This window comes from Diceros bicornis, chromosome 36 (genome assembly GCF_020826845.1).
Source record: "Diceros bicornis minor isolate mBicDic1 chromosome 36, mDicBic1.mat.cur, whole genome shotgun sequence".
NCBI classification, from domain to species: domain Eukaryota; kingdom Metazoa; phylum Chordata; class Mammalia; order Perissodactyla; family Rhinocerotidae; genus Diceros; species Diceros bicornis.
Window position 1 is genome coordinate 7140940 of NC_080775.1, and position 12125 is coordinate 7153064.

At 40.0% G+C, this 12125-nt stretch overlaps 1 protein-coding gene across 3 annotated transcripts in view; it reads right to left on the reverse strand.

The window, feature by feature from the left end:
• The window catches only part of IL15RA (interleukin 15 receptor subunit alpha), a 41551-nt gene that overhangs the window by 17031 nt on the left and 12395 nt on the right, over positions 1–12125 (reverse strand). For 2 of the 3 annotated variants that reach the window (XM_058532378.1, XM_058532376.1), the window contains exon 2: positions 8239–8378. The exons of the other annotated variant lie outside the window; for it this stretch is intronic. In XM_058532378.1, the coding sequence (XP_058388361.1) occupies positions 8239–8378 (140 nt within the window). The remainder of the gene's footprint in view (positions 1–8238; positions 8379–12125) is intronic. 3 annotated transcript variants of the gene reach the window in all.

Here is a 12125-nt window from a genome sequence, read left to right on the forward strand (position 1 = left end):
CACCCCTAACTGCATCTTTGCCAAGAGTCAGAAAACTATGGCCCATGGGCCAAATCCGGCCCGCCACCTTCTTTTGTCAATAAAGTTTATTGGAAAACAGCCTTATTCATTCATTTATGTATTGCTGGGAGCTGCTTTCACACTATGACAACAAAGTTGAGTTGTTGTAACAGAGACCAGGTAGCCCACAAAGTCTAAATTATTTACTCTCTGGCCCTTTACAGGAAAAGTTTGCCAACCCCTGCTCTATGTAGCCTTTAAATAAACCATTGCCCTCCTTACTAAGACCAATTGCCCAGTGAGTGAGCACAGAACTGGTGCAGGCCTCAGAGTAATTGAGGTTGACAAAGGTAACACAGCCTACCTAAAAATATAAACCTTTCCAAATGGCAAAACCCAACGTAAGTCAAAAAGCAAATGACAAAATGGGAAAAATATTGCCTCTCATATCATACAGGGCTAATTTCTCTCATATGTTAAGAGCTCCTGAAAAATCAATAACAAGACTACCAATCCCATTGAAAAACAGGAAAAACATATAAACAGGCAGGTCACAGAAAAGGAAATATAAATGGCTCTTAAATATATAAAGAGACTCAACCTCATTCATAATAAAGGAAATATAAAATAAAACTACCAAGATAGCATTTTGAGCTCCTAAATTGGAAAAGAGCCCAAAGTTGATTAATACACTCTTACTTTCATATTGCTTATACCACCCCTAGCGAGGGCATCTTTGCAATCTAAATACACATGCTTGTTGACCCCACAATTCTAGGAATTTATGTTACAGATATATCTGCATACCCGTGAAATGTTACACTGCACATTCCCTTTAACGCAGCAATTCTATTTCTAAGGCTTTACCTTACAGATACACTGGCATATTTACGAAGTGAATATATACAAAGTTATTGATTCTAATAGCCAGTATCTTTAAATTGCCTTGTATGTGAAGTGAATATATACAAAGTTATTGATTCTAATAGCCAGTATCTTTAAATTGCCTTGTATGTCGTCAGTAAGAGACTAAGTAAATTACAGTACAGCTCTACAATGAAGTACTACCCAGCTGTTTACAATAGAGGAAAAAAGCTCTTTATGCACCAAAGTGCAAAGATCTCCAAGATACACTGCTAGGTTAAGAAGAAAAGGAACAGAACACTGTGTATTGTATGCTACCATCAGTGAAAAAAGAAGAAACAATACCTATACACAATCTTTAGTTTTCTATACATAAAATCTTCAAAAGGATATGCAAGAAATGATTTGCACTGGGGATGAGGCAGCTGAGAGATGTGATGGGAGACGCTCTTCACTGGATGCCTTTTCATACTTTCTGAATTTTTAATGGTGCAAATGTTTTACCTGTTAAAAATGCTTTTGTAAGTTTCTGTAATGCTCTGTTTCTTGAGCTGCTGTGTACATGGGTGTTTATTATTTCTTTTCACATATTACAGATACACTGGGGTGAAAATCAAAATATTGAACCACCAGTGCCACTCAGACGCTGACCAATCAGAATGGCTGCTGGCATTGACCAGGACCAGGCGGGGTGACCACTGGCCACAGATGAAAGGCCACAACAATGAGGACTGATAGAATATCAGTCGTACATATGTGTTATATACTGTTTAAATATACGAAATGCTTCATAATAAAAAGCGAGAGGGGGTATTTTAAAGTACTCTACCGCAGGAAGTCAGAAACCTTGGTTGAGCCAAGGTCAAGAGAGGGATAAATCTTGCCAAGGGTGGGTGTTTAGTGCTTTTATTGGGATATGTCTCCTGCTAAATGAATGAGAGAAATGCAGAAGATCTGAGAAGTAGGAATTTTTGCCTCTCTGGGTAAGTCGAGGCGGCTTGGGCAAGTCAAATCGGAGCCAAGAAGGCTTGTAAGGCCATCTGGGAGGATTCTGGACATCCTTTTGGAGGACAAGACACAGTCACTCCCAATAGACTGTGGATGTGACAAAGTGCACGTGGAGTGAAAAATAAGATACGTTTTATCAGAAGAATGTTACCAAAGAAGATAAGAGCCAGAGCTAGGATGATTAAAGTCTTCTTTAACCTATAAAACTGTATTAAAAATTCCCCTTTCTTTCTAATCAGAAGTTGAAAGATTTGAGCAAGATTTAGAACCTAAGATTTTCTTCGTTGTGAAACTTAATGGTGAAAACCAATGTCCTGGGGCTTGCCTGGTCATGTTCATTCATTTCATTTCTGTGGCACCTTACTATAGAGAGATGCTCAGTAGATCTGCAGGATAAGCCCCAGAGCTGGTCTAATGGCTTGTTAGCGTGAAGCCTCGTGAACTTCTCTGTTCTCATATGAGTTTAAGAATGTGCCACGATCAGGCAGTTCTAATATGAAAGTCTGATGATTTAGCTACCTGAGAATACTGTGAATGGCCTAACTCCCAAATGATAAAATGATCTTGGTCTGTGTGCTAGGTCTGGAGAGGACAGATTCTGGGAAATGTGGCCATCTTCCGCAGTCTGCACATCATGGTGAGGATTCTGGATTCTGGAACGTGAATCTCCATCTGTCCTAGAAAATGTCTCTGATCTTTACCTGGGTGTTCTGGTTGTGCTGATATCCTTCTGTATCCTTCAAACAAGCCAATCTTGTTTGATTTACCCCAATAGAATCTTGTACCTGCTTTCCACCAATCTGAACCTTCTCTTGGTTGGGCAGGATCTGGGGTCAGCTTTGACGAACCATGGGCCCCCAAATAGCAGCTTTCTCCTTCCTTCTCACCTGCTCCTTGTGGACTGGCCTGCTTCTGCCTAGAAACCCTAGCTTTCTGGACGAGGGCCCTGACCCTCCATCCTGGTCCTGCCCATCTTCTCCTCCAGAGAGCAATCCCTGCATTTCCACACTCCCCAGCTGCTGGCTTAGGTTTGGATGTCAGAGAATGACTGCCAGAATCACCGGGACACTAACTCACCTTACACTTCCTCACCCCCTGGACCCATTATTTCCCATCCCACTGGCCAGGTGGGCCTCTCAAGATATCAAAATCAGCCATCTCCGTGTTCAGAATGCTGTTAAAACAATCTACTGGAAAGTGCCTGGCAGCCTCCAGACAGGCCAGCCCGCTGGTGGGTCAGCTGTTAGACCCTCCCTTCCTACTTCAGGAAGTCCTCCCCTTCAGGATCTGTCACCGAGGTCTCAGCCTGCCTCATACCTGAGCCCACCTGAGCTATGACAGCCCAGTGGGTCCATCACCCCAGGCTTGACTTTGGTCTTCCTAGTCTCAAGAGAGAAAATGGATTGTTTGATTTTTTGCTTAATCCAAACACTGACTCTTCTTTTAAAGCCCCACTGATATCTGATATTATATTTTGTAAAATATACGTCTGTGCCATCCTTTATCATTCCATGCTGATAGTGCATATGTTCTCTTTTCACTTATGTGGCTTCCATAGCAGACTCAAACATTTTCATTTCCTCTTCAATGAGATCATAAGATAACCATTATTTTAACTTACTAGTTTTCTGAAAAAGAAATGTATATATATTCCTACTAATTTCTATGAACAAAGTTAATAGAAGAGAGAAAGTTACTTCCATTACCTTCCTCTCTCTCTCCCATCTGGTCTTTGGATTGTACTTCGTTTGCCTGAATCCCTTCCAGAACATTTTGGGTTTTTTTTTGCTGAGGAAGACTAGCCCTGAGCTAACATCCATGCTGATCTTCCTCCACTTTATGTGAGATGCCGCCACAGCATGGCCTGACAAGTGGTGCGGTGGTGCATGCAGGGGATCCAAACCCAGGCCACCAGCAGCGGAGTGCGCGCACTTAACTGCTACACCATGGGGCTGGCACTCCTTCCAGAACGTTTTTATTCACCATGTAGTCCTCAAGTTCAATTTTATCAACCGATTTTTAATGTCAAATGATGTTCTGAATCTATTGATCTTTCCTCAGTCGCCTTTTTTCAGTCTTCACTGTTTTCTGCGTTGTGGGATTTTTGTCAGCAAATTGTTCTACGTCGTCTAAGTCTTGGAATAGTCTCCTCTATTTAGGATGGTGGGTTTCAACTTTTAATGTCTGTGGCACACTTTAAATTTTTATTTATTTTATTTTTTTCCCCCAAAGCCCCAGTAGATAGTCGTGTGTCATAGCTGCACATCCTTCTAGTTGCTGCATGTGGGACGCGGCCTCAGCATGGCCGGACAAGCGGTGCCTCGGTGCGCGCCTGGGATCCGAACCCGGGCCGCCAGCAGTGGAGCGCGCGCACTTAACCGCTAAGCCACGGGGCCAGCCCTGTGGCACACTTTAAAATAAAATATTTGTGACCTGTCGCTCGAGGGGATTTAAAAAGTTAAAACAATGGCTACCCTGTGAGCAGGAGTTACAAAGAATCAGTGAACAGTAGAAGGGAGGGCATTAGTACTACTGTGACTCATCCATCCTGCAGAGCTGGTTGCCATGTGGGTGGGACAGTTCATTGTGTATATAAGAACTCAAAGTTTGTACAGGTTTCAATACATATGCAGTCTTCTTTGATGGTGGCTTGACTTCCTGCTCTTAACCTTAGATTCATAGCAGGTAATTCCCCTCCCAGCTCAACATCTCTGCCAAACACTGTTGTTATTGCAGGCATATTCAGTTATAGCAATGAATTTTACACACTGATCAGGAAAGGGTTCACAGGAAATGTGCTATGCACACACTTGAGAACCTGTTTTAAAAGGAAAAGCAAGCTTGGCCAGATACTGAGTAAATTGTGATTGCTCGTAGCTTCTGTAGATTTTTCTCCCAAGCCCATCTCTGCTCTTAAATCTGAGGGCAAAGTCTAAAGTCACTGTCATCTCTCCTTTTCTTCTGGATAATCTATAGGAACCAGTTGTCGTGAATGAGTGAAACAAACCCAACCCAGGTTTCTCACAGTTGGAGGAAGAAGTTACACTATGGAAGAGGGGAGGGGATGACTAGAATGTACCTTGTGGTGTTGGAATAGAACTGGGGTGGGAGGTGGTATCAGTATGTAATCATAGTGTGTGTTTGTGTGTGTGTGTGTGTGTGTGTGTATGTTTGTGTGCTAGCTCTGTCCTCTGACAGTGCCTAGAAGCAATGACATATTAACAGCAAACATACCTAGTGCCCAGATCTTGGTCTCCACTAAAAGGAACCAACACCACTTGGAGAAAAGGCTGATTCCAGGGCTAGGATGGGGAGAGCATTTTGATCTTTTGAAAGATCAAAAGATGAGCCTGGACTATCTTGTAGCAGAAAGTAAGGAAATGCTCAAATGATGATAGTAACATATCAAAAGGATATAGTGGCCAGGTTGAACTGGCTCTCGCTGGCCAAATCTGGGACAATTTGAATTTCAGAACAAATAAACATAGTAACAGATTATGGAACAAAGCAAAACAAAACTCCATAAGTCTCTACTAACATAAATAAATAAATAAAAACAATCGGGAAAAGAGAAAGCCCTCCTTATAGTCTAACGCTAACTAATAAATATAGAAAATGACGGAATAAGAAAAGAAACAATGGATGCTAAAATGAGTGGGTTCAAGTTTGATGAGGGACAGGATATTTATATAGTGTGGTGGATTTGCACTGTGTCACTTTAACTAAGCTGGACACGCAATCTCTAAATTCGCTTCCCTGCAGAGTGCCCAGCTGGCCTGTGACACAGGAAAGATTTTATGTGTGATTTGGAAGAAAGTGAAGGAGCATCCCTGTTCCTTTACATGGGGGAGACAGGAGTTGTTGCAGCTCACGCCCACTGTCACTTACTGCTGGCTCACTTGGGTGGCACAGTGCAACAGCTGGCCAAATAGCTGCTCCAGCTCCGTGACTCTTTGCTGCAGCTTCTCTCACTCTTGGGCCAGGTGTGTATTTAGCTCCATGATGAGGAGTGCCAGCTTCTCCTGCAGGACACACTCATTATGGAAGCTGGATTCTCAAAGGTGAAGATGAAGGACCACCATGGGTTCCAACTCAGAGTCCCAGGTTCCAGGTGGTTCTTGCTTCCCCCTCATCCCATGTCCATCTTCCCATCCAGACTGCCTGCCCCGTGGCCTTGAGGCTCTAGCACCAGACACAGAAAGACCAGCTCACAAAGACTGTGCAACCAGCTCCCACAGCTGCATAAGGTGGTTCTGCTCCTCTTAGATTCTTAGGACCACACTCCTGATTGATACACATAGTCTCAAAGTATCTTTCTACATTTAGTTACTAAGTTACAATGGGAAAAATGGTAGCTTTATATTGGGGAAAGCCGGCAAACACCACTTTAAGCAAGGGATCAAACTTAACATCACCAATATTGGGACAAATCAACATCGTGTGCCTCTTGATTCAATTCTCTGAGAAGGATATAACATCACATCTGTGGTATTCCTCCCCCAAATCCATAACGTCAATCTAATCATGAGGAAACACCAGATGAACCTAAATTGAGGGACATTCTAAAAAATAATTGGCCTGTTTTCAAGATAAGAAAGATAAAGGCAGAGGAAATGTTCAAGATTGAAGGAGGCTAAACAGTTATGACAACTAAGTGCAACATGTGGTCCTGGATTAGATCCAGAATTAGGGAGAAAATGGCTAAAAAGGACATTATTGAGACATTTGACAAAATTTGGATATGGACTGAGTATTAGATAATAATATTGTTTCAAGGTTAAATTTGCTGATCTTGATAATTGTGCTGTGATTATGTGAGAGTGTTTTTTAGGAAGGTATGTAAGAGAATGTTGTTCTTAGGAAATATATACTGAAGTATTTAGGCATAAAGGGGCCTAATGTCTCCAACTTACTTTCAAATGCTTTAGAGGAAAATGCACATGTACAACCAATGTATATGGATAGAGAGGGGGAATGAGAAAGCAAATGCGGCAAAATGGAAACAGTTGGTGAATCTGGGTAAAGGGTATTTAGAAGGTCTTTGTGCTATATTTGCAACTTTACTGTAAGTTTGAGGTTATAACAGGATAAATAAGCTAAAAAATAAGCAAAGTAAGTACCCAAATAAAAACCACTTGATGAGGGCACCTGGGGCCCTTTCTTTGAGAATGCCTCTTGAAAGAAACTCTAAGAGCTCTTACAACTCAGGCCAAGATTATCTTTTGGTCAGGAAAATTATCTTTAATTATTTCCCTGACTGTAGTTTTCACTACAGTGAAAACATTAACTTTTCCTCTTTTCTTGTGCCCTATTACACCTTTAGAGTTCCTTCTTCCATTTCCAGGGTCCAACAGTGGTGTTTCCCCTCTGTCTACACTTGGTGTCTTTGACTATCGCCTTGGTTTGCTGTGAACCTTCATCACTGCCACATTGGAGTGCTTGCTCTGCTCCATCAACCCTGCTCCTTGCTGCCTTCATCTTCACCTTGGGACCCCCATGTCAGTGGTTCTCAAATCTGAGCACGCACCAGAGCCACCTGGAGGGCTGGTAAAAACACAGAGTGCTGGGCCCTCCTCCCAGAGCTCCTGAGTCAGTAGGTCGGGGTTAGGGCCCGAGAATCTACATTTCTAACAAGTTCCAGGTGACGGTAATGCTGCTGGTCCAGTGACCATGCTCTGTAGTATTTACAGGGCAGAGAGTCTCTGAGCATCCCAGCAAGTTACTTTTTAGCATGCATTTAACATTTTTCTTGAGGTAATAACTGCTTGTTCATACCTTCCTCAGGTCATGGTGTTGATTCTATCATGAGGATTTCTTTTACAGGTTCCTCCTGATGTGCCCTTCTGAATTTCTATTATAATACTTTTTAATTGGATCTAATTCTCCCACCTCCATCTCAAAAATGTATCACCTCTGTGTGTGTGTGTGTGCGTGCGCGCGCGCGTGCGTTTAGCTTGGCAGTACCATGGATTTAACTCCATGCTACCAAAATCTTAAATATGCATCTGTGGTGCTTTGCTGTATGTTAACACAGCTGGGAAAATACTTAGAGACAGAGGGGTGGGGTGGAGTGGGGAGGAAGCACCATAAAAGTCAACTCTAGAAACATTTAACAATAGATCAGAATGGAGAATCCCATAAAAATACTAGACTCTGCTCTGTGATAAAATGTTCCTTCCTTCTGAGGAAGTCTGAATCAACCTTTGGCCCTTTCAGGTAATATTACATCATCAGTGACTGGACAGTCTCTATCCAGCCACAGATCGATGACTCCAGAGAATGCGAGCGACATGAAGTCCCCAGGGGAAAAGGCAAAGACTGGATTTAGTTGGTAGGAGTGTATATAACTGGTTTTTCCTTACCTACCCCTTTCCTTCCTTATACCAAGTCTGCTCTTTGGAGCTGACAGCATCGTTGTCTTGGGCCTGGAGGAACTTGTGAGATCACAGAGTCGAGCTCTCAGCCTCTGGAGGACTGATGGCCTCTGCCATGGGTTATTCTGAAACCTTGGAAGGGAAAGAGAGTCTAAGAACCCCTACCTCACCCCAAACACCACACACACAGTTACTTGCAAGACCAGTCCATTTCTTTGGGATGGCAAAGACACCTTGCTCAAAACTGTATGTGGTTTTTTGTGACTAGCTTATTTAACTTAGCATAATGCCTTTAGCATAATCCATATTGTAGCTTATTGCAAAATCTCCTTCCTTTTTAAGGCTGAATAATATTCCACTGTATGTATATACCACATTTTGATTATCCATCATTCATCTATTGATGGACACTTGGATTGCTAACATGTTTTAGCTATTGTGAATAATGCTGCTATGAACATGGGTGTACAAATATTTCTTCAAGACCTTACTTTCAAATCTTTTGGGTATATACCCAGAAGTGGAATTGCTGAATCATATGGTAATTCTATTTTCAATTTCTGAGGAACTACCATACTGTTTTCCACAGTGGCTGTACCATTTTACATTCCCACTAACAGTGCAGAAGGGTTCCAATTCTCTACATTCTTTTATTTTTTTTAAAGATTTTTATTTTATTTATTTATTTTCCCCCCAAAGCCCCAGTAGATAGTTGTATGTCATAGCTGCACATCCTTCTAGTTGCTGTATGTGGGACGCGGCCTCAGCATGGCCAGAGAAGCGGTGTGTCGGTGCGCGCCTGGGATCTGAACCCAGGCCGTCAGCAGCGGAACGCGCGCACTTGACCGCTAAGCCACGGGGCCGGCCCATCTACATTCTTTTTTTTTGTTGATAGTAGTTATCCTAATGGGTGTGAGGTGTATCTCATTGAAGTTTCGATTTGCATTTCCCTAATGATTAGTGATATTGAGAATCTTTTCATGTGCTTTTGGCCATTTTTATCTCTTCTTTGGAGACATATCTATTCAAGTTCTTTGCCCATTTTTGAATTGGGTTCCATTTTTTTTTGTTGTTGAATGTTTGGTGTCCTTCATATATTCTAGATTTTAATCCCTTATCAAATATATGATTCGCAAATATTTTCTCCCATTCTATGGGTTGATTTTTACTCTGTTGATAAAGTCTTTTGTTGAATAAAATTTTTTAATTTTAGTGAAGTCCCATTCATCTATTTTTTCTTTTGTTACCTATGCCATTGGTGTCATATCCAAGAAATAACTGCCAAATCTAATGTCATGAAGCTTTTGTCCTATGTTTTCTTCTAAGAGTTTTATTGTTTTAAGTCTCATAGTTAGGTCTTTGACCTATTTTGGGTTAATTTTGTATATGGTGTTAGGTAAGGTTCCAACGTCATCCTTTTGCAAGTGGATGTCGAGTTTTCCCAGCACCATTTGTTGAAAAGACTGTCCTTTCCCAACTGAATGGTCTTGGCACCCTTGCCCAAAATCATTTGCCCATATATGCAATGGTTTATTTCTAGGCACTCTATTCTATTCCATTGGTCTATATGTCTGTCTGTATGACAATACCACACTGTTTTGATTACTGTAGAATTGTAGTAAGTTTTGAAATTAGGAAGTGTGAGTCCTTCAGTTTTGTTTTTCTTTTTCAAGATTGTTCGGGCTATTCAGGGTTCTTTGAGATTCCATATGAATTTTAGGATGGGTTTTTCTATTTCCACAAAAAATATCATTTGGATTTTGATAGGGATTGCACTGAATCTGTAGATTACTTTGGGTAGTATTGACATTTTAACAATTTTAAGTCTTCCAATCCATGAATATGGGCTGTTTTTCCATTTATTTACATCTTTAATTTCGTTCAGCAATATTTTGTAGTTTTCATTATACAAGTCTTTCTCCTTGTTGGTTAAGTTTATTTCTAAGTATTTTATTCTTTTTGATGCTATTGAAAATAGAATTGTTTTTGTAATTTCCTTTTCAGATTGTTCATTGCTAGTGTATAGAAATAAACTGATTTTTGAGTGTTGACTTTGTATCCTGCTACTTTGCTGAATTCATTTAGTCTAACAGTTTTTTTGTAGAATTTTTAGAGTTTTCTACATATAAGATCATACTTGCTGCAAACAGAGGTAATTTTACTTCTTCCTTTCCAATTTAGATGCCTTTTGTTTCTTTTCCTTGCCTAATTGCGCTGGTTAGAACTTCCAGTACTACGTTGAATAGAAGCGGTGAAAGCAGGCATCCTTGCCTTATTCTTGATCTTAGAGGAAAAGCTTTAAGTCTTTCACCATTGAGTATAATGTTCACTGTGGGTTTTCACATATGGCTTTTATTACATTGCCATAGTTTCCTTCTATTCCTAGTATTTTGAGTGTTTTTATCATGCAAGTGTGTTGAATTTTGTCAAATACTTTTTCTGCATCAATTGGAATGATTGTGTGTTTTTTCCCCTTCATTCTGTTAATGTGGTGTATTACATCAATCCATCTTCATATGTTGAACCATCCTTGCATTCCAGGAACAAATCTCACTTGGTCATGGTGTACAAGCCTTTTAACATACTGCTGAATTCAGTTTGCTAGTATTTTGTTAAGGATTTTTGCATCAATGTTCATAAGGGATATTAGTCTGTAGTTTTCTTTTCTTATAGTGTCTTTGTCTGGCTTTGGTATCAGGGTAATGCTGGCCTCACAGAATGAGTTAGGAAGTGTGCCCTCTTCTTCAATTTTTCCTACCTCCTTGGTAGGTTTTGTGTTTCTAGAAATTTGGCTATTTTAACTAGGTTATCCAATTTATTGGTGTACAATTGTTCATAGCACACTTTTATAATCCTTTTTATTTCTGTAGAATTGGTACTTATAGCCCCACTTTCATTTCCTATTTTAGTAATTTGAGTCTTCTCTCTTTTTTTCTTAGTCCATCTAGCTAAAAGTTAGTTGATTTTGTTGAGCTTTTCAAAGAACCAACTTTTGATTTCATTGATTTTCTCTTGTTTTTCTATTCTCTATTTCATTTATCTCTGTTCTAATCATTATTATTTCCTTCCTTCTTCTAGCTTTGGGTTTAGTTTGTTTTTTTCTAGTTCCTTGAGGTACAAAGTTAGGTTGTTGATTTGAGATCTTTCTTGTTTTTTAATGTAAGTGTGTATCGCTATAAATTTCCCTCTTAGGACAACTTTTACTGTATCCCATAAGTTTTGGTATGTTGTGTTTTTGTTTTCCTTCATCTCTAAATATTTTCTAATTTCCCTTGTGATTTTTTTTCTTTGATCTATTGGTTGTTTTAAAGTGTGTGGTTTAATTTCCCCAATTTTGTGAATTTTCCAGTTTTCCTTCTGTAATTGATCTCTAACTTCATCCTATTGTGGTCAGAGAAAATACTTTATATGATACTTATCTTTTTAAACTCTATTGAGACTTAATTTGTAGCCTGACATATGGTCTATCCTGGAAAACGTCCCATGTGAATCAAGAAGAATGTGTGTGCTGTTGTTGTTGGGTAGAGTGTTCTGTATATATCTGTTGGATCTAGATGGTCTACTGTGTTGTTTAAGTCCTCTGTTTCCTCACTTATCGTCTGTCTAGTTGTTCTATCCATTCTTGTGAGTAGGGTATTGAAGTCTCCAAATATTATTGTGGAACTGTCTATTTCTCCCTTCAATTCTATCAATTTTTGCTTCATACATTTAGATGGTCTGCTATGATGTGCATAAATCTTTATAATTGTTATATTTTCTCACTATATTGAAACATTTATTAATATATAATGTCTTTCTTTGTCTCTGTAACCTTTTTTCATTTAAAGTCTACTTTGTCTGATATTAGTGTAGCCATCCTTGCTCTCTTTGGGTTACTAT